The sequence below is a fragment of the Aulonocara stuartgranti genome, assembly GCF_965226115.1.
Source record: "Aulonocara stuartgranti genome assembly, chromosome: 14".
Lineage (NCBI taxonomy): Eukaryota > Metazoa > Chordata > Actinopteri > Cichliformes > Cichlidae > Aulonocara > Aulonocara stuartgranti.
The window spans coordinates 27,423,185-27,445,030 of NC_138950.1; the positions used below are offsets into that span (position 1 = coordinate 27,423,185).

The window sequence follows — 21,846 nt, forward strand, 5'->3', positions numbered from 1 at the left end:
ACAAGCTCTCGTTAGTTAATTTGCAGCTGTTTAAGGTAAATTAGTTCCAATCTTCCAAAAACCTGTTGGGCACTGACACAGGTCAGAGACGCTCTGCAGCAATCACCTCCTCCACACACTCAGGTTCCTTGGCTTCCGTGTGCCGGAGACAGGGTTTGTTCACACAGGCGGTGTAGGTTCCTCGGATCAAAAAGAGCAGCGATATGACAGCATAGTAGCTGCCGTAGATGATAAACTGCAGAGCAGAGAGACGACACATAATCCTAAGCATTATTAGAATTATTTTATCTATGCTATGGCAGTGAACCACCTGCATCAAATAGACCTGCGTGCAACAGCTAATGATAACCACCAGGTGTCACTCTGTCCTCACATTTCAGTGCTTCAGTTAAGCAGCAGAACGCTGAAGGGGCCATCGGGTTCTTGACTTTGAGTTGTTGTTAAATCCCCGTGTGTTGCCATTCAAATACGCAGTAGTATAATTACAGCCTGTACACGTACCTGCGTCACGATGTCCAGCCCCAGTACAGCTTCATCAACAACTGTGACTGTAATGCAGAGGTGGGTAGTAACGAGTTACATTTACTCCGTTACATTTACTTGAGTAAGTTTTTGAAAGAAAATGTACTTTTAAAGTACCTTTTTTGTGAGATACTTTTTACTTTTAGTTGAGTACATTTGTGAAGAAGAAACTGTACTTTTACTCCGCTACATTTGCAAAATTCGACTCGTTACTTTTTAAAAAAATAATTAGTTTAACACATTAGATAATGTAACGATGGTTAAGTGTTACTGGACAGTGACATGTTGGTTTTCTCTGCACACTGTTGTTGTTCCTTTAAGATTCATGTTTGGTTGGGCTGCAGGAAGTAGTGAGGGTGGTGTACAGGAAGGGGTGGGGGGACCTGGTTGTTCTGTGTGTGTGCCAGGCTGAAGAGAGGTGTAGTTCGAGAGCGCTTCCCCCTGAGTTAACAACCCGCTGGCTTATGTGCCGAATAAACGGACAAACTGAGACCCCAACCGTCTGGTTCTTGTGAACGTTACATTGGTGTCAGAAGTGAAGAAAGAAAAAAGAACCCCAGAACGCCCGAGACCCTGTTGCCGGCGACGCTTGCCGTTACGAGACGAGGATGTTGCCGGGCAGGATTAAGAAGGAGACGGAGGAGAGGGAGGTTCGTCCGCGCTCGCCCGCCCATGGAGTGAGGGAAACGGCGCTGCGGCTGTCTGCCGAGGCTGGATTTTCTCCAGGTTTGACTAGGCTCGGGAACTGTTCGCACAGCGGCCGCGATTCCGGCGGGAAGGAGTCGACCTCGCTTGGCGCGCCGTCACGTGATGTAAACAAACATGGCGGCGCCCAGCAAGCTGCAGCGAATATAAAAACGCCTAAGTTCAGCGGCAAGACGCCATGGGAAGTGTTTATCGCACAGTTCGAGCTGTTAGCTGTTGCAGCTGGCTGGTCTGAGGAACATAAAGCTCTCCAATTGGCTTTGTGCCTGTGTGAGGATGCAGCTGCATGCCTGCTGCTGCTGACCGAGGAGCAGAGGGGAGATTATAATGCTCTGGTCGGAGCACTTCAGAGGCGCTTTGGGCAGTATAACCAACCAGTGCTGCTGAGGTCGGAGTTCCACAACAGACGCAGATTGCCAGGTGAGCCCCTCCGCATTTTGGCCCATGAAGTCGAGTGCCTTTGCCGGAGGGCGTATGACAGCATGCCACCATCAGTGCAGGCGGAGTTAGCTCGGGACCAGTTCCTGCAGGCCCTGAGCCCTAAAGAGCTCCGCATGCAAACTCAGCTTGCTCGGCCGGCCACACTCAGTGCAGCCCTGGAGCTAGCGTTGGAGAGGGAGATGCTTGCAGGATCCTCTGGGGGCGCTGACGACGCACACGTGGTGAGGGCTGTGTCAGCACCTGTGGAACAGATGGAGACGCCAGCGGGCCTGTGCAGTTTGGTGCAGACAGCTTCGCTGCAGTCGCCTTCCCCTCGGGCTGGCCCACACCGCCGACCTCAGAGCTGCTGGGGATGTGGACAAGTCGGACACCTCATCAGGCAGTGCCCCAAGCTTGCAGCGGTTCAGGGAAACGCCCACGGGCCCGTGTAGGCGGGAGTACACGGGCCTGGGAGAACGACATCCCCACACCACCGCCACCTCCACCCGGTGCGGCCATCACTGTGGGCTGGACCCAGGTTGGCGGCTTTTGCCATGTTCCAGTGACGATTGCGGGGGTGTCCTGTACGGCCCTGCTGGACACGGGATCCAATGCAACGCTGGTCCGACCCGATATTGTCCCAACCGGAGCTGCTGTACAACCGACTAACGTGCAACTTAAGACTGTGACCGGTGATCTGGCCCCAATGAGAGGGAAGGGAGTGTTCCAGTTCAAGGTGGGGGACCTCGGTGTGTCTTATGCTGCCTGGGTGGCTGACGTGCAGGACGCCTGCATCCTTGGGCTGGATTTTTTACGAGCCATTGGTGGTGTACTGGACTTAGGCAAAGGCCTCCTCGTACTCCCTGATGGGAAGAAGGTGCCGCTTATTCCTCCCCCGGTCTGCACAGCATCTGCCGCGGCGTCCACCTCCACCGCAGAGACCCCTGCAGACCCGCCAGCAGAACAGCGAGCGGAGGAGGAGGAGGAGGAGGAGGAGGAGAGGCTCTCAGCAGTGAGGAGTATCTGGTCAAAGAACTGTGAGGGGCTGACTCCACAGCAGCAAGAGAGTCTATGGCAGGTACTAAAAGAGTTTAGTGACATTTTTGCCCTGAAAGAAAGTGATGTTGGCTTGACACACTTGGTAGAGCACGTCATTGAGACCGGGGATGCCCAGCCTATTAAAGTGCGCCCCCGCCGCCTGCCCCTGGCTCATCAGGAGGCTGCAGACAGGGAGCTGTGTGAAATGATGAAGGCGGGCATCATAGAACCATCTGATAGCCCGTGGGCCTCCGCGGTGGTGATGGTGCCTAAGAAAAAAAGTCCTAGGATGCGTTTCTGTGTGGACTACAGACCACTCAACAAAGTGACGAAGAAAGACTCTTACCCCCTTCCCAGGATTGATGAGTCCCTCGACTTAGTAGCCGGGTCCTCCTGGTTTTCCACCCTGGACCTGCGGAGTGGCTACTGGCAGGTGCCACTGTCCCCGGAATCCAGACCGAAGACAGCCTTCTGCACTAACAGGGGACTATGGCAGTTCAAAGTCCTGAGTTTTGGCCTTTGCAACGCTCCTGCGACCTTCGAGAGGCTCATGGACAGTGTGCTGGCTGGCGTCCCACGGCAACGGTGTCTGGTTTACCTGGATGATCTTCTAGTGCACGGGAGCTCCTTTGATGCTGCCCTGGATGCCCTGAGACAAGTGTTGGAGAGGGTGGCGGCTGCAGGCCTGAAGCTGCATCCCGACAAGTGCCACTTCATGAGGAGGGAGGTGGAGTTTCTGGGCCACAAGCTGGGTCGTGAGGGCATCAGCACTTTGGAGGAAAAAATTCACACCATTACCGAGTGGCCCACACCAGCAGACCAGAAACAGCTCAAAAGCTTCCTAGGACTGGCGTCTTATTACAGGAGGTTTGTGAAGGGCTTTTCCTCCATAGCCGCACCACTCTTCCACCTGCTGCAGAAGGACCGTGACTTCATCTGGACCCAGGACTGTCAGCAGGCGTTCGACACCCTCCGCAGATCGCTGACAGAGTCCCCAGTCCTTGCCCCCCCTGACCCCGCCCTGCCTTTTGTCCTGGACACTGACGCAAGTAATGTGGGGCTGGGAGCGGTGTTGTCGCAGGTTGGACCGGAAGGGGAGAAGGTGGTGGCGTACTTCAGCCGGGTCCTGAACAGGAGCGAGCGGCGCTACTGTGTCACACGACGAGAGCTGTTGGCTGTGGTGGCGGGGGTGAGACACTTTAAATACTACCTGTGCGGCACAGCATTTGTTGTCAGAACTGATCATGCTGCCCTTCAGTGGCTGATGTCTTTCAGGGAGCCAGAGGGACAGGTGGCTCGCTGGCTGGAGGAGCTCCAAGCCTTCAATTTCACCGTGGAGCACAGAGCAGGGACGCACCATTCTAACGCAGACGCCCTCTCTCGCCGCCCATGTGCTGCAGCTGGCTGCCGTTACTGTGAGAAGCGAGAGGAAATAGAGCGGGAACTCACGACAATAGACGGAGCAGCACAGCTCGCCTGCAGGGTTCTTCTGGTGGTGGATGCAGCGGAGTGGAGGGCACGGCAGGAACAAGACACAGACCTGCTGCCGGTCCTGCAGTGGCTGGAGAAGGGGGAGCAACCCCTTTGGGATGAGGTCACTGGGTTTTCCATCTGTACCAGGGGGCTGTGGGCCAAGTTTGCAGCTCTCAGGCTGAAGGAGGGGGTGTTGGAGCGTGCCTGGAAGGATCCTGCCACGGGGGAGGAGAGGTGGCAGGTTGTGGTGCCAAGCATACGCCATCCCAGATCAGGAGGCTGAGACGGTCGCTGATGTATTAGTGGAGGGGATGTTCAGCCGCTTTGGAACAGCAGAGACCCTCCACAGTGACCAGGGGCGTAACTTTGAGTCCAAGGTATTTGCTGCCATGTGTGAACGCCTTGGGACTAAGAAAACCCGCACCACCCCACTTCACCCCCAAAGCGATGGGCTGGTGGAAAGGTTTAACAGGACGCTGGCCCAGCAGCTAGCCATCCTTACCTCAGAACACCAACGGGACTGGGATTACCATCTTCCCCTTACCCTCATGGCCTACAGGTCGGCAGTGCAGGACTCCACCCAATGTACGCCTGCCCTGCTCATGTTAGGGAGAGAGCTGAGAACTCCTGCAGAGTTGGCTTTTGGGAAACCCCCGGACGCGCCAGAGGCACCACCGGGCCGGGACTACGCAAGGAAGCTGCAGGACCGGCTGGATTCTGCACATTCCTACGCCCGAGAGCAGCTGGCGAAGGCAGGCCTGCGCCAAAAGAGGAATTACGACATCACCACTAAAGGGAGGCACTTCCGTGCTGGGGAGCTGGTGTGGGTCTACAGCCCAAAGAGGAAGAAGGGACGGTGTCCTAAACTGGATAGCAGCTGGGTGGGGCCTTGCAGCGTCCTAGAGCGAGTGGGGGAGGTTGTTTACAGGGTGCAGTTGCCTCCTAGGGGGAGGATAGTAGCGCTGCACAGAGACCGGATGGCCCCCTACAGAGGACAGTCCCTCCCCTCCTTTCCAGAGGGACGTGTACAGAGCGTCCATGACCCTGCTCAGAGGGGCCCCCGACCGGGGCTGCGTTCCCCCCCCTCGGACTCTTCACCCCAAAGCCCCGAAGCTCCGCGTCCTCCTCAGGGGCTCAGGAGGTCAAGGAGGGAACGTAGGCTACCGCCCCGCCTCAGAGACTGTGTCGTTCCCTCGGGGACGAGGAACTTATTGCTGGGGGGGGCAGTGTAACGATGGTTAAGTGTTACTGGACAGTGACATGTTGGTTTTCTCTGCACACTGTTGTTGTTCCTTTAAGATTCATGTTTGGTTGGGCTGCAGGAAGTAGTGAGGGTGGTGTACAGGAAGGGGTGGGGGGACCTGGTTGTTCTGTGTGTGTGCCAGGCTGAAGAGAGGTGTAGTTCGAGAGCGCTTCCCCCTGAGTTAACAACCCGCTGGCTTATGTGCCGAATAAACGGACAAACTGAGACCCCAACCGTCTGGTTCTTGTGAACGTTACAATAAAATGCCGCCAGTGGAGTTTCCCAGTTTGAAACTGTGGCGGGCAGAGCGGCCCAAGCGTTTCAAAGTAGCAGACACACGGAAAGAAGAGCTGAAGAGGATGAACAGCATTTTCCTCACATACAAAGAATGTTTTGCTTAAAAGGAGTACAAAAGAACAGCTATGTCTTCATTGTCGGTGTCTTCAGTGAGAGCCAAAACAAACCAACTTTTCAGCGTGAAACAACTCAACTCGTGTAACCTGAGGAAACGGTAAGTTTTCTCTAAATAGCTTTTTAGCTGTGGTTAGCTGGATGTCAGTCTTATGTTACAGCAGCTGTGTCGAGTCATGCGAGTCATATTTTCGGCGCTACGTTGTAGTGAGACAAGTTTGTGGGTGTTTTGTGCAGCTTCAGCTGTCCTGTTAACTGCTCGCTGGTTAGCCTATAAGCTAACAGCTAGCCTTGTTAATGACGCAAGAGTTCCACGAACATGCAAACAGCTCGTCTTTACTGCTTTAACTGTTAAAACAGAAGGCAATACTGCGGCTGACAGGGTTTATTATGTGAAACAGCAGTGTTGGAAAGGCTGTCAGCTGTGTGGGGGAGCCCCCTTGTGGCGAGAGAGCACAGCTGCACTATTGAGCACATGTTCCAGTGATTTTTATCCTACCGCAAAACAATAAGAGAAGGTACGACCTTTCCTATGCTCCCAGGATGTGGGTGTGAATGCCAGAGCACTCTGGAATGCACACAAAGTCTTGTAGTGAACAACAGCCTAAGACAGGGGTGTCAAACTCAAATACACAGTGGGCCAAAATTCAAAACTGGAACAAAGTCGCGGGCTAACATTAATATTTATTGAAAAAAAAAAAAATCTTCCTCCAGATATAAGAATGAATCTTTTCTTATGGACTCAAATAAGTTTTGCTGGAAAACTGAATATGGAACAAGCAAAGCTTAATACTAAACAATATATATATTAGCTGTATAATACCAGTGGGCAAGCTCTAATAGTAATTTGGTATGGCTTCGCGGGCCAAATGTAATTAGGCTGCGGGCCAAATTTGGCCCGCGGGCCAGAGTTTGACACCTATGGCCTAAGACATCAAACGGTCAACATGCAGTATTCTACCATATGCAAACTTATATCATTAAAAGATTATACTGACTACTAAGTATAATTTTCCATTGACAATAGGCAGACACAGGGAGAAGCAATGGGGCATTTTGTTTAAGTGCCTCACTACTCGGGCCGTTCATATTGTTACATCCCCCAGGAGGATGTCTCTTCTCCCTATTAACCCTTTGTTTTGTCCAGGCTCCACCTCCTCTGTCCTGATTGGATGTTGCGCAGAGTCCGGCTAATTGGTAAACAGCAGAGCACTATTTAAGGCCTGTGGAGCTGTGCTTCTGGGCCCTCTGGCCATGTTGGTTGCCATACTTGTGCAGGCTTGCATGCCTTTGTATTTTGTGTGAGCATTGTTGTTTCATGTTCAGACTGCTTGTAGGGGAGAGCTGCCTTTTGTTTTGACACCCTGTTTTCTCCTGTTTATGTGTTGTTAGGTCGGTTATGGTTATAGGTTGTATATTTTGTTTCTTTGGAGTTAGGTAAGTTTCTTTTATTTCAACATCAGGGATGTTTTGTTTGTTATGTTGGCCTTGGCTCTCCCTGACGTTATACCTCAGTCTGATCCCATCACCAGTATTAAATAAACCTTCTAAAATTACCATCTTGGCTCCTCCTTCTCTATCCACCTTTATGTTCGTCCCTTCAACCCCCTAGACTAGCCAGGGGATGTAACAATATAGACCTCCTGACATCTGTCGACACGGATTCCTTTTTGATGGCCTTCCGAAGGTTCATCGTGAGAAGAGGGAAACCGGCAGAAGTTTACTCGGATCAGGGGACAAACTTCAAAGGAGGGGAAAAGGAGTTCCAGCAGGCATTCTCCAGCATGTGTCCAGACCTCCAGCAGAAACTGGCTATGCAGCAGGTATGTTTCCGCTTCAACCCACCTGCAGCACCCCACTTTGGAAGCACTTGGGAAAGAGAAATCCGCTCTATCAAAAACGCCTTATACACCTGTTGGCTCTCAGACCATGAGTGAGGAAGTACTCAGGACCGTTCTTACAGAAATCTAGGGTATCCTGAATGCCAAACCCCTAGGTTATGTTTCTGCGGATGTGGCTGACATCGATCCAGTGATCCCTAACTACTTGCTCATGGGGCGGCCTGACAGCTCCCTACCTCAGGTAGTGTATCCCGAAGAAGAAGCGCTAGGGAGGCGAAGATGGAGACATTCGCAAATCCTGGTGGACAGATTAATAATAATAATGATAATGGATTGCATTTTATATAGCGCTTTTTGGGACCCCTCAAATAGGGCTGCATGATTAATCGTTAGAAAATCGCGATCTCGATTCATACTTATGAGCGATCTCATTTCCAAATGACAACGATAAAAAAAAAAAAAAAGACGACGACGACTGTACCGCATTTTGATCCGGGACGTACTCTGCATGAAAACAAGCGCTCACTCTTCCTGCTCAACAAATGACAAGGGCGGAGCCTTATACTACGTGATACAGAAGCTGTGCCGTGTGATGCTAAAATTAGCAGGGAAAAAACAACGGAGAGCACGTCAGGGATGACGAGAAAGTGACAGGAGAAAATCCGTCCCGGTCAACCACCCAAACATCAATAACGGGAACCTTATACAGCGCTTCCCTATACACGTCGAACTCCCGCAGGCACAAAGAAATTAGAGGCTATTACTTATCACCTGACCAAAGATATGACTCCCATCAACACTGTGCAAAACGAGGGATTTAGGAAAATGATCAACACCCTAGACAAACGCTACACAGTGCCGTCCCGCAACTATTTTTCTATTGTTGCACTACCTGCTCTATACACGCAGTGTCGAGCAACGGTGGAGGCAGAATTTCAAGCAGTACAACATTTTGCGGCAACAACAAAACGTGAGACATTTGTTGTTTTTATGTTTATTTATTGTTTTTATGTTCAGTTTCAACTGTTACGAAGTTGATGTGCAGTTAATAAGTGCAATAAATATTTATACTGGAAAAGAAAATCGTGAGAGAATCGTGATCTCAATTCTAAGCCAAAAAATCGTGATTCTCATTTTATGCAAAATCGTGCAGCCCTACCCTCAAAGCGCTTTACAATACCACTATTCATTCACTCTCACATTCATACACTGGTGAAGGCAAGCTACAGTTGTAGCCACAGCTGCCCGGGGGCAGACTGACAGAGGCGAGGCTGCCATATCACGCCATCGGCCCCTCTGGCCATCACCAGTAGGCGGTAGGTGAAGTGTCTTGCCCAAGGACACAACAACCGATCATCAGACACTATTTGCCTAATCTCCCAACTCGGATGAAGTGGCAGAGACCCATGGAGGACATAAAAGAGGGAGCGGTTGTTCTGCTGGTGGATCCACAGCTACCCAGAGCATCATGGCAGATTGGGAGAGTTACGAGGATTCTTACTGGCTCTGATGGCCACACCCGAACGGCAGAGGTGAAGATACGTGACAGAACATACACCCGGCCTATAGTATGTCTGATTGTGCTTCCGGCGATCAAGGATGAGGATGACCAGGTGGGGGATCCCTCGTCTGTATAGACAGCCTTTCCATGGAGTCAATTTGCACCGCAAATTGGGGGGCGGCTATGTTGGAAAGGCTGTCAGCTGTGTGGGGGAGCCCCCTTGTGGCGAGAGAGCACAGCTGCAATATTGAGCACATGTTCCAGTGATCAGAGTTTATTTGAGCTAACACAGGGCAAAAGCCACCTGGCAGACTGACTCAGCAGGGGATGTCTACACACGGTGTGAGTCGTGTGCGTCGCTAAAGAACTGTGAGTAGACGTGGAGCCCTGCCTGGAAAGGACAGTTTTAGTCTTTTATGCCATTTGGACATTTAGTGGATGTAGGAGTGCAATGTGTATTGACCTGTTCGCTATGTGGCTAGTTCATGCTACTAATGGTACTTGTTATGCTACATACTTGCTAGCTGTAAGCTAAACCCATTTGGTGTTTTGTGATATATTGTTGTTGGGTGTATTGGCAGTCAGTGTCATGTACTGTAAGGGTTTGGGAGTAGTGTATGAAACTTGTGCATGTAGATGTTCATATAGGAATTCCCATTTGTAGTTCTGGTTAGATTTGAAGAAAGCTAATGAATCATAATTCATGACTTAGATATTTATTACATTCAGTATTCTGAATATGTTTTGTTCACAGACCACACCCACACCCCTCACCACTCTGTAAGCCTGCGGTTGCATTACTGTGTTGCTCTACTGTGCTGTTAAGATGAGGAATCACAGTAAAGACGGTATAACCTTTATCTGTGCGTCCTGTGTGTTCTGACCGACACCCCAAGGTGAACACCACTGCTATTCAGCCAACGCCTATACAGTCGTTGGTTCAACCAAAATTAACAAGCAGCTTGTTTAGTTTAAACAGTCTGCGTTAAGCTGGGCAAACACTGTGCAATTTTTTTCAGTCACGTTATTCCGCTCCAGCTCAAACTGTACAATTAAATCGCAGGGGTTAGAAGTTCATAGGTCACGATGCAGGGTCTCACACTATACGGCCTGATGCTCTGATGTGACCTGAGTGCTCAAACTGTGCGTCCATAACATGAAGCTTATCATACAAAATCTGTCTCTCGCTCTCCCTCTTTGTGTCTTTCACTCACTCACACAGACACACACACACCCCACCACCATCAACTTTGCTAAATTACTAATGAAAAACATTGACCAGGCAGCTGTGATTGAGCAGCAATGTCCATCCAACTCTTTTCATAGTTGTTGTAGTCGTGATAATTTTGTGAGGCCACATTGAAAAGCCTCGGATACGTAAGCGTAGAGCTGCCACCCAGGCAAAAGAAAAATAGAGCTATATCACGTTATAACATGAAAAGTATATTGTTCTAACAATATACTTTTCGTGTTTGTACAATAGACTATCATGTTAGTACAATATACCTTTCACGTTTGAACAATATAATATCACGTTACTACAATATACATAATTATCACGTTCATACAATATAAATATTATATTGTACGAACGTGATATTATATTGTTCAAATGTGAAAGGTATATTGCAGAAACCTTTAACGTTATAACGTGATATAGCTCTATTTTTCTTTTGCCTGGGTGGCAGCTCTACGCTTACGTGCTCAGATGAGCTTGCCAAAGTTCTACAAGTTGTGCCTCCATCTCTTGTGTCCAGATCACACGCTGCACTGCCGTGCTGCTCCACCTTTTCACTTTCATTTCTGTGTTTGTGTATGCGCAGTGTGAGAGGCTGCGTTGAGGGGCGACAGGATTTCAAACAGGTTTGATTATCTTGTGACCATACGATTGATGATTGGGAGCTGGTCGTGAGGTTTTAACTGCTTTTCGTTACCCCATGTATACTACACGATGCACGACACACAATTAAGGCAAAACTCGGGCCGATCCCCTAAACGGTTGCGCGACTGAAAGATTGGCTCAAAATGGGCCAAAAATCGCACAGTGTATGCCCAGCTTTTGGAGGCTAGCTCCAAACAAACATCCGCAGCTTGGCAGTGTATACAGCACTATAATGACCAGACCTAATTCTTTTGAAAACCATACATCTTTCCACAGGTCTCCACTTCATCAGACATCACCTAGACCCAGAGCTGCATGAGGCCAGCACAAACAGCGGCCTATTCGACGAAGATGATGGATCCATGGGGTCAGGAAAGCCAGAAGCAGGGGAGCTGGAGAGGTACCTATCATGTCCATTCACTGGAGGTGTGGATCTATTGCATGGCTTTCCTCACATCAAGAAGCTGTCGATCAAAGTCAATACAGCTCTTCATGCATCTGGAGCTTGTGAAGGACTTCTTAGTCATGCAGGACTCCTATTCACTGCTAAACAGTTAAAGCTTCACAGAAAGAACCTCGAGAGCAAACTGCTGCTGAAGCTTAACTATCACCTCACTGACTGAAGAAATGGCACATTTTTGCTAAATATGCAGAAATAAATGCACACTTATACAATTTATGGAAAACTGAGCTGCCTTGTATGAACATGAAGATGCCTCGTTCTAATGTTTTCTCTGAGGCTGCTGTGCCATTTGGAGCAAAAATGAATATAAAGTTTACAGCATATCTTGTCACTGGAAATTGTTTGCACTGTTTATATATTTATATTATTTACTGTAGATATTGGTGAAAAAAGCTTTATGTTGTGAAAAACTGAAATCTGGAAATTAGAATTGTTGTGCCTTATTTTGTTGATGTTTTTACATATATTCCTTTTGAACATACTAAAATTTGTATGTTTATTTATTTTTGTTTTTCTAATAGCATTTATTTATAAAATAAATCGGACATTTTAAACAGTTACTCGCTTCTTGAGTAGTCTTTTCGCCAAACACCTTTTTACTCTTACTTGAGTAACTTTTTTGACGACTACTTTTCAAGATGGGGGTCCCCATCTTTAAGAAGGGGGACCGGAGGGTGTGTTCCAACTACAGGGGGATCACACTCCTCAGCCTCCCTGGGAAAGTCTATGCCAGGGTGCTGGAAAGGAGAGTTCGTCCGCTAGTCGAACCTCGGATACAGGAGGAACAATGCGGTTTTCGTCCTGGTCGCGGAACACTGGACCAGCTCTTTATCCTCTCCAGGATACTTGAGGGTGCATGGGAGTTTGCCCAACCAGTCTACATGTGTTTTGTGGACTTGGAGAAGGCATTCGACCGTGTCCCTCGGGGTGTCCTGTGGGAGGTGTTGAGGGAGTATGGGGTGTCTGGCCCATTGCTACGGGCCATTCGATCCCTATACAACCGCTGCAAGAGCTTGGTTCGCATTGCCGGCAATAAGTCGGACTCGTTCCCGGTGGGTGATCGGCTCCGACAGGGCTGCCCTTTGTCTCCGGTTATGTTCATAATTTTTATGGACAGGATTTCTAGGCGCAGCCAAGTGGCGGAGGGCTTTCGCTTTGGTGGCCTCAGAATCTCATCTCTGCTTTTTGCAGATGATGTGGTTCTGTTGGCTTCATCGGGTGAGGGCCTCCAGCTTGCACTGGAACGGTTCGCAGCCGAGTGTGAAGCAGCGGGAATGAGGATCAGCACCTCTAAATCTGAGGCCACGGTTCTCAGCCGGAAAAGGGTGGAGTGCCCACTCCGGGCCGGGGATGAGTTCCTGCCCCAAGTGGACGAGTTCAAGTATCTCGGGGTCTTGTTCGCGAGTGATGGGAGAAGGGAGCCGGAGATCGACAGACGGATTGGGGCTGTGGCTGCAGTAATGCGCACGCTGCACCGGTCCGTCGTGGTGAAGAGGGAGCTGAGTGTAAAAGCGAAGCTCTCAATTTACCGGTCGATCTACGTCCCTACCCTCACCTATGGCCACGAGCTGTGGGTAGTGACCGAAAGAACGAGATCGCGGATACAAGCGGCAGAAATGAGCTTCCTCCGAAGGGCGGCTGGCCTCTCCCTTAGAGATAGGGTGAGAGGTTCGGCCATCCGGGAGGGGCTCAGAGTAGAGCAGCTGCTGCTCCACATCGAAAGGAGCCAGCTGAGGTGGTTCGGGCATCTGACAAGGATTCCCCCTGGGCGCCTCCTGGGTGAGGTGTTCCAGGCATGTCCCACCGGGAGGAGGCCCTGGGGCAGACCCAGGATACGCTGGAGAGATTATATCTCTCGGCTGGCCTGGGAACGCCTTGGTGTTCCCCCGGATAAGCTGGAGGAGGTGGCTGGGGAGAGGGAGGTCTGGGCCTCTTTGCTTAGGCTGCTGCCCCCGCGACCCGGCCTCGGATAAAGCGGATGAAGATGATGGATGGATGAATGGACTTTTCACTTTTACTTGAGTAATAATATTTTAAAGTAATGCTACTCTTACTTGAGTACAATTTTTGGATACTCGACCCACCTCTTCTGTAATGATGGTCTGCAGTGAGAGGGCTACAAAAGTGTTGATCCCAAAAGTCAGAGCATAGCACTCCATGGAGAGGTTAGAGGCGATCTGAAACCTGCGGTGACAAAGTCCTTATAATTATGAGAGATTCAGCACATACTCTAAGACTGCAATAGATTTGTGTGGCAATGAACCAGTAAGCTGACTCTAAACTAATATTGTCATCCTTTCCTCTGTATTGAACTGACAAAACAGTCATCCATCCATCCATCCATCTTCATCCGCTTTGTCTGGGGCCGGGTCGCGGGGGCAGCAGCCTAAGCAAAGAGGCCCAGACCTCCCTCTCCCCAGCCACCTCCTCCAGCTCTCCTTTCCAGCACCCTGGCATAGACTTTCCCAGGGAGGCTGAGGAGTGTGATCCCCCTGTAGTTGGAACACACCCTCCGGTCCCCTTTCTTAAAGATGGGGACCACCACCCCGGTCTGCCAGTCCACAGGTACTGCCCCTGATCTCCACGCAACATTGCAGAGGCGTGTCAACCAGAACAGCCCTACAACGTCCAGAGCCTTCAGGAACTCGGGGCGGACCTCATCAACACCAGGGGCTCTGCCACCAAGGAGTTGTTTAACTGCCTCAGTGACCTCGCCCCCGGAAATTGGCGGGTCATTCCCCTCATCCCCAGACTCTGCTTCCTCCTCGGAAGACGTGTCAGTGGGATTAAGGAGGTCCTCGAAGTATTCCTTCCACCGCCTGACAATTTTCTCAGTCGACGTCAGCAGCGCTCCGCCAGCACTATACACAGTGCAGGTAGAGCACCGCTTTCCCCTCCTGAGACATCTGACGGTTTGCCAGAATCTCTTCGAGGCAGTCCAAAAGTCTTTTTCCATGGCCTCTCCGAACTCCTCCCACACCCGAGTTTTTGCTTCAGCCACTGTCCGAGCCGCATTCCGCTTGGCCTGTTGATACCTGTCGGCTGCCTCCGGAGTCCCACAGGCTAACCAAGCCCGATAGGACTCCTTCTTCAGCCTGGTGGCTCCCTTCACCTCTGGTGTCCACCTTTTGGTTCGGGGATTACCACCACGGCAGGCACCAACCACCTTGCGGCCGCAGCTCAATGCAGCAGCTTCGGCAATGGAGACGCTGAACATGGTCCATTCGGACTCAATTTCCCCAGTCTCCCTCGGAATGCTGTTGAAGCTCTGCCGGAGGTGTGCGTTGAAGATCACGCGGACTGGGGCCTCTGCTAGACGTTCCCAGCACACCCTCACTACGCGTTTAGGTGCACCGAGTCTGTCCAGCGTCCTCCCCCGCCACCTGGTCCAACTCACCACCAGGTGATGATAAGTTGACAGCTCAGCCCCTGTCTTTACCCGATTGTCCAGAACATATGGTCGCAGGTCTGGTGATACGATTACAAAATCGATCATCGACCTACGGCCTAGAGCATCCTGGTGCCACGTGCACTTATGGACACTCTTATGTTCGAACAAGGTGTTCATTATGGCCAAACTGTGATTTGCACAGAAGTCCAATAACAAAACACTGCTCGGGTTCAGATCAGGGAGGCCATTCCTCCCAATCACACCCCTCCAGGTCTCGCTGTCGTTACACACGTGAGCATTGAAGGGACTCTAAGAAGGCTGGGTGCTCTGAACTGCCATTCGGCGCATAAGCGCAGATGACAGTCAGGACCCATTCCCCTACCCTAAGGCGCAGGGAACAAGCCCTCTCATCCACCGGGAAAAACCCCAACGTACCGGCAGCAAGCCGAGGGGATATTAGAAGCCCGCCACCTCTCACCAGGGGCAACTCCAGACTGAGACAGAGTCCAGCCCCTCTCCAGGACACTGGTTCCAGAGCCCAAGCCATGCGTAGAGGTGAGCCCGACTATATCTAGCCGGTACCTCTCAACCTCACGCACTAACTCAGGCTCCTTCCCCACCAGAGAGGTGACATTCCATGTCCCTTTTGCCAGTCTTGGCAGCCGGGGATCAGTCCGCCAGGGCCTCCGCTCCTGGCCGCCACCCGGCACACAATGCACCCGACCCCTATGGCGCCTCCTGCGGGTGGTGGGTCTGTGGGAGGATAGGCCCATGTCTCCTCTTCGGGCTGTGCCCAGCCGGGCCCCATGGACTAACGGTGTGTTCACGCGATGGACGCGAACAAAACGCCCCAAACGCCCCTAATTTGACGCGTGCACATTCGCGTCTTAACGCGTGTCCAAGAAAAATCCATTGCGGGTCAAAATATCATATTTTGACGTGCGTAAACCGGAAATGTGGGAGGAATGTGGGAGGAAGTTGTGCCAGACCGGTATCCTTGCAAGATGGCAGCTGTCGAGCTAGCGCTTCAAGAGAGAGTGTCCCTTCTCTATGTACTGTGGAGAGCAGAGCAGCGGCGTAAAAGACGTCCTTGCCATACCTGGGTCCATCAGGTCCTCCAGAGGCATGAGCAGTTTGGTGAGTTTCACCATTTGCTCCAGGAGCTGCGCCTGGATGACGGCCGATTCCAGAGATATCACCGTCAGCCAGTTTGAGGACCTGCTTTCTAGAGGTGGGGGAAAAAATCGATACTGCGTAGTATCATGATATTTTGTTTGCTAATAATGTATCGATACAGGGACAGCAGATATCGATATTTTGTTCCAAAAACTTCCAGTCCACCAGATGGTGCAGTTGAGCTTTTTCTCTAGTGAGGTCAGCAGAGGTTAGGTCAGCACATGGGAAAATAGATCAAACAAAGATGGAGGAAGAAAAAGAGATCAGGAAAGCGCCATCTGCGTTTAAATCAAATGTTTGGACGTACTTTGGATTTTTTAACAAGGATGGAACAAATGAGATGGATATGACACACGGGATTTGCAAGGTGTGTCGTATGAAAATAAAGTACTCTGGGAATACTACGAACATGAGGGCCCATCTTACACGGCACCATCCAAAAATAGCATTAACCGCGGACGGGAAAGCTAGCTCTGAATCAGCTCCACTGAAAAATCAACCAACGCTGGACACTCTTAGCTTAGCAAAGCTATCTCCCAATTCAGAGCGAGCTAAGAAAATAACACAATCTATCATGTACTTCATCTGCAAAGACCTGCGTCCTTACAACATTGTGGAAAACGAGGGCTTTTCTTACATATCAAGACGCTGGAACCCAGGTATGTGATACCATCACGACGTTTTTTCGCGGACACAGCCGTACCCAATCTCTACATAGATGTGAAGCGTAAAGTTGAGGAAAGTTTGAGCACAGCAGAAAGGGTTGCATTAACTTGCGACGCATGGACCTCGCGGGCTGTGGATTCATATGTGACTATAACAGCTCATTATCTCACAGCGGACTGGCAACTGCTGTCTTACGTTCTCCAAACTCGAACATTACATGAAAGTCACACCGGAGCGAACATTGCAAATCTCCTGCAAAATGCAGCACAGGAATGGGGGATTGCCGACAAAAATCTGGTGGTTGTCACCGACAATGCTTCTAATATGACAATTGCCACTCAGCTAGCGGAATACCTGCATGTGAAGTGTTTCGCCCATACCCTCAATCTGGCATCACAACGAGCCTTAAACCTGCCTGCAGTAGCCAGGGTCTTGGGAAGAGTGCGGCGCATAACTGGGTTTTTCAATAGAAGCACAGTGGCAAACCACGCTCTGGAGCAAAAACAGAAAATGTTACAGCTCCCGACTCACAAGCTCAAGACCAACATCTGCACGAGATGGAACAGTGCTTATGACATGCTCCAGCGTTTCCTTGAACAACAACCTGCGATTTGTGCAGCGCTGCTGTCTCCCGAAGTCAGAAAGAGTAGCACAGATATCTTTACTCTAAACGAGACGGATATTGGGAACACTGAAGAAATTGTCCGGGCCTTGAAGTCATTGCAAGTCGCGACTACTGTGATGTCTGAGGAAAAGAATCCTACTCTGTCTCTCGTAGCACGGCTGCTAGCACAGCTGTTGCACGACACCCAAGACAACATTGGTGACACAGCACTGGTCAGAAACATCAAGCAAAGTATCAGTCAAGATCTTAAGAAGAGATATGCCAGCACAGTCGAGAGGAACACCCTCTACACAGCATCAGCTCTCGACCCACGCTTTAAAACCCTGCCGTTCCTGTCACTGGAGGAAAGACAGGAAACCTGTGCCAGAGTGGTTGCTGAGGCTATAACCCTTCAGGTAAGCAAACATTCTGGTGTTATAATTTAAATAACTTACTTACAATATTAGTAGATCGGTGATATTTTTGTCATATTGGTAATATTCTATTTAACAATTAAATACATTAATTATAATTTGCTAACATATTACTGCATACTAAAAGATATGAAATATTTATTTTCTTCCTCTCTCTGTATGTGTGTGGGTTTTCTACAGGAAGAAAAGAGGCAGCAGCCCATCTGTGAGCCAGAAGCCCATGAACATCATGAGAAACCTGACGAGACTGAACAAAATCTCAGACCCCCTCTCATACCAGCCAAGATGAGGAAGTCTTGTGGGTTAACAGACTTGCTTGGTCAGACTTATGGTGATGTTGGAGCCCCACCAAAATCATTATCTGCCACAGCTGAGGAGGAGGTGAAAAGATACCAGGAGGTCACGTCACTGGCACTCACAGAAGACCCACTAAGCTGGTGGAAATCCCATGAGGAAGTCTATTCTTTCCTGGCCACACTGGCAAAAAGATACCTTTGTATCCCAGGTACTAGTGTCTCGGCTGAAAGAGTCTTCTCAACCGCTGGAGACATCGTCACAGCAAAACGGAGCACTCTGACTTCAGAGCATGTTGATCAGCTCCTTTTTCTGAGCAAGAATGCTGACATTGCTTCACTGTCCAAATGTGTTTAACTTTTTAGGGCAGCAACAAACAGGACAGTTTACTTATTTTAATTTAAGAAATGTTTTATTTTATTTAAATTTAAAACTTTTTTATTTAATGTAAAATTATATTTTGTTTTAAGCTATAATTGTACCAGATAGTTACGTTCAGTTAAGTTGGTTACTAGACTGTTATACAAACCATTCACTTTGTCAGCAATAAAACTGACTGACATGAGAGAAAGACTGAGTGTGAGACTTTATTATTAGATAAAATGAATATTGATAAAGTTTACCTTTATGGACAAAATCTGCAGTAGAAAAAATATGTGATAAATCACAAAATATCGTATTGCAATACCCAGAATATTGCAAAAATATATATATATAAAAATAAATAAATAAATAAATAAATCTCAATAATATCGTATCGTGAGTTAAGTATTGTGATAATATCGTATCGTGGGGTGTATGGTGATTCCCACCTCTACTGCTTTCCCTCGTCGGTCCCAGCATCGCCCGCCTAGACACCAATTACAGGCGCTCAATCCCACCTGCAGAGCGCCTGTCCGTCTGCCTGAGGTTAGTAAAAGTGTTTAATACGGTAGTCCTTTATTGATACCTGTGCTAATATGCTAAACCATCCATTTATACACTGCTAACATGGATGTGTTATGCTAACAGTGAATGCTGTCGGTGTTTACTGATAGCAAACTGTGGTACAGAGACGACTGTTTATAATATTTCTAGTGATACTCAGAAGCTCTCATCAAGTCCCGATTTATGCTGTTATCAGTGTTTGCAATGATACCATGTGGTGTCACATCAATGTATGCGCTCGGTGTTTGCTGATATCAAACTGTAGCATTAGGACCACTGAGTTAACCTTTGTAGTGATACTCACTCCTTTTTATTTAGAACTGGTTTAATTCTGGGATAGTTGAATATTTGTATATAATCCCTGCAGCTGTCAGACTCTATAACAGGGCTCACCAGCCCTTATTAAAACAGAGTTAGATAAAACTGTGAACAGTTTGGTTCATCTTTAGTTACATGGTTCTATCTTGATAAGCTATGTCTTATCACAGATTAATTGTTCAAAAATATTAATGATTTAAGCAAGGAAAGGGCTACATGTCAACATACAACTCTTTATTTCTATTAATGTCTTACTTCATTCCTACCTGATTGACATGTTTAGGAATTGTGAGTGATTGGCACACTGTAGTGGCAAAAGTTGCTACCAATCAAATTATGATATGTTAAAGTTAAAACAAAACACAGCTGTTTTAGATATTATCTAATATACATTTTGTAATTATCCTTATAATTACAAAATGTTTTATGTAAGATTTAAGTTTTGTGATTTAAATGACATCACAAAAGTATTTTGGAATTTGAATAATGTATTTTGTAACTGCAGTACACATAATACTAATTTTGAACAATTTTGTCCAGGTTCCTTGTCACCGGGGACTCCTTCACGACCAAGCATTCAGTTACAGAGTCGGTGTGTCCACGTTGAACCAGATCACCCCCCAGGCAGCGACGGCCATCTGGGACTGTCTAGTGGACAACTTCATGGCTGCGCCTTCACCTGGAGACTGGCGGTCCATCACAGAGGGATTCCAGGAGCGCTGGAACTTTCCTCTGTGCTGTGCAGCTCTGGATGGGAAGCACGTCCAGACAAAGGCACCCCATATATCATATAGGAGACACACACATTGATATACACTAAATATTTATTTAAGTTCTTTTTTGTGGTGCCCAAATTTATGCACCTGCTTGATTTTGTTTAAACAATTATTGCACACTTTCTGTAAATCCAGTAAACTTCTTTTCACTTCTCAAATATCACTGTGTGTGTCTCCTGTATGATATTTAACTGACATTTTTTTATTGTAACAACCAACGATTTATACAGGAAAATGATGGCTATTAACAAGGTTGCCCAAACTTTTGCATCCCACTGTATTAGTATATTTTGTCATTAGTATAATATGAAATAAATTCTACATGTGTCAAGTCGTGTGCCAACATTTGCTGTGTAGTAGAACTGAGACATTAGTCATTATAAAAATGTATTTGAAATAATATTAAAATTCTCAAACAGAAAAACATTAAACATAAATATATAAAATATAAGAATTTACAGAGAGACAGGAATAAAAAGGACCAGCTGCTCTCCAGAGCAGGAACAAGGCTGAGGAGGAAATGCTCCATTGGAGACTGGTGTGGACTCTTCAGGGATACCAGGATGGCCAGCTCCAGCGCCGATGGACCGTCCTGGGACCCGTCCCTCATCTGCCTCGGAGCCGTCCTCCCCTGTGGGCCTGTAAAACAGCACAAAACACAAAGAAACGAGAAGACTGCTACTAGATTTTAATTTCAACATTGAAAAAAACAAAAAAACAAAAACAGGATATAATCAGATTGGTTGTAGATATTTAGTAAAGGTGATCACAAGGCAATCCCACCGACTGAAAAGGTATCAGTGCTTGCTGTACATACCTGTGGGTGCAGCAGCAGGAGCTCAGGGACTGGGGATGCTCTGCTGCAGAATCAGTTGGTTCTATCAATACAGTATTAAATGTTAACAGGTTGAATATAATAATCGTAGAGTAGACAGTGGTCTCTCATTTATTGCAGCAGGGGTTCTCAGAATAACTAGCCCCTGGTCACGCACTTTATACACTGTTTTCCCCACACACATGAACATTGGTCACAGTTCTCCCAATTGATTCTCAAAGTGCAAACCTTTGTAGATTGCAAAACGTAAAAGTATTATTATGCCGCGGTTTGTCTTCATCTGCCCGCCACTTTCGTGCGCCTTTTTCCCTCGCGGTGCAGGTGTGTATTTCCGAATGAGGCTCATAGTTATGGGTGTTTTTGTGCTGTTTTTTCTATTGGACGTGATGGTTATCAAAACCAAAAGTGATAAATTTGGCAAGCGCAGGAGACACGACACGAAGGAGATTTGTCAATCAGGCTGCAGAATGCAATGCTGTACTGTGCAATAAAAAAAATCAGCGAAAAAGTGAAGCAGTGACGGATGAACAGCGGGACCACTGTGTGCTGTTTATTAATAAACAATAAAATATATTCCTAAATGACAACATGGATAAAAGCAGAACGGTATTTGTACTTCAGTGGGAAAATAGCGGTGGCTTGCTAGCTTTTGTGCAACTTTCCCGGGTCAGTAAAAACTTTCAAAAGAGAAATGAATGAACTTACCAGGTTGCCCGATCTCTTCACATATCTTCCTCCAAGCTCAGTCCTTTTTATTTCTGTCTCGGTACAGAAAGCAGCTGGTGTCGTACAGCTCCGAGTTGTTTGCTACCGCATTGATTAGCCTTCCCCTCCATTGAAGTATGAAAGGCTTTGGCTGGATCTGCCCCTTTGACCTAGGTCAAAGCCACGTCACCAGGCTCCTAATTGGTTGTCGCGGCGCGATT

The 21,846-nt window shown here is 48.3% G+C and overlaps 1 protein-coding gene and 1 long non-coding RNA gene across 2 annotated transcripts in view; both read right to left on the minus strand.

Annotated features, from left to right (window-relative positions):
• Nucleotides 1-14: 14 nt before the first annotated feature.
• Nucleotides 15-21,846, minus strand: part of LOC309687901 (thiamine transporter 2-like) — a gene marked incomplete at its 5' end in the record, with an annotated part of 36,138 nt that continues 14,306 nt past the window's right edge. The window contains one exon of the mRNA XM_082503204.1: nucleotides 15-235. Within this exon, the coding sequence (XP_082359330.1) occupies nucleotides 83-235 (153 nt within the window). The 3' untranslated portion in view covers nucleotides 15-82. The remainder of the gene's footprint in view (nucleotides 236-21,846) is intronic.
• On the minus strand, nucleotides 20,127-21,810 carry LOC309687910. Its single transcript, XR_014270904.1, has 3 exons — nucleotides 21,626-21,810; nucleotides 20,903-20,963; nucleotides 20,127-20,724 (listed from the first exon to the last, which is right to left on the minus strand). It is a non-coding gene; the product is annotated as an uncharacterized lncRNA (long non-coding RNA).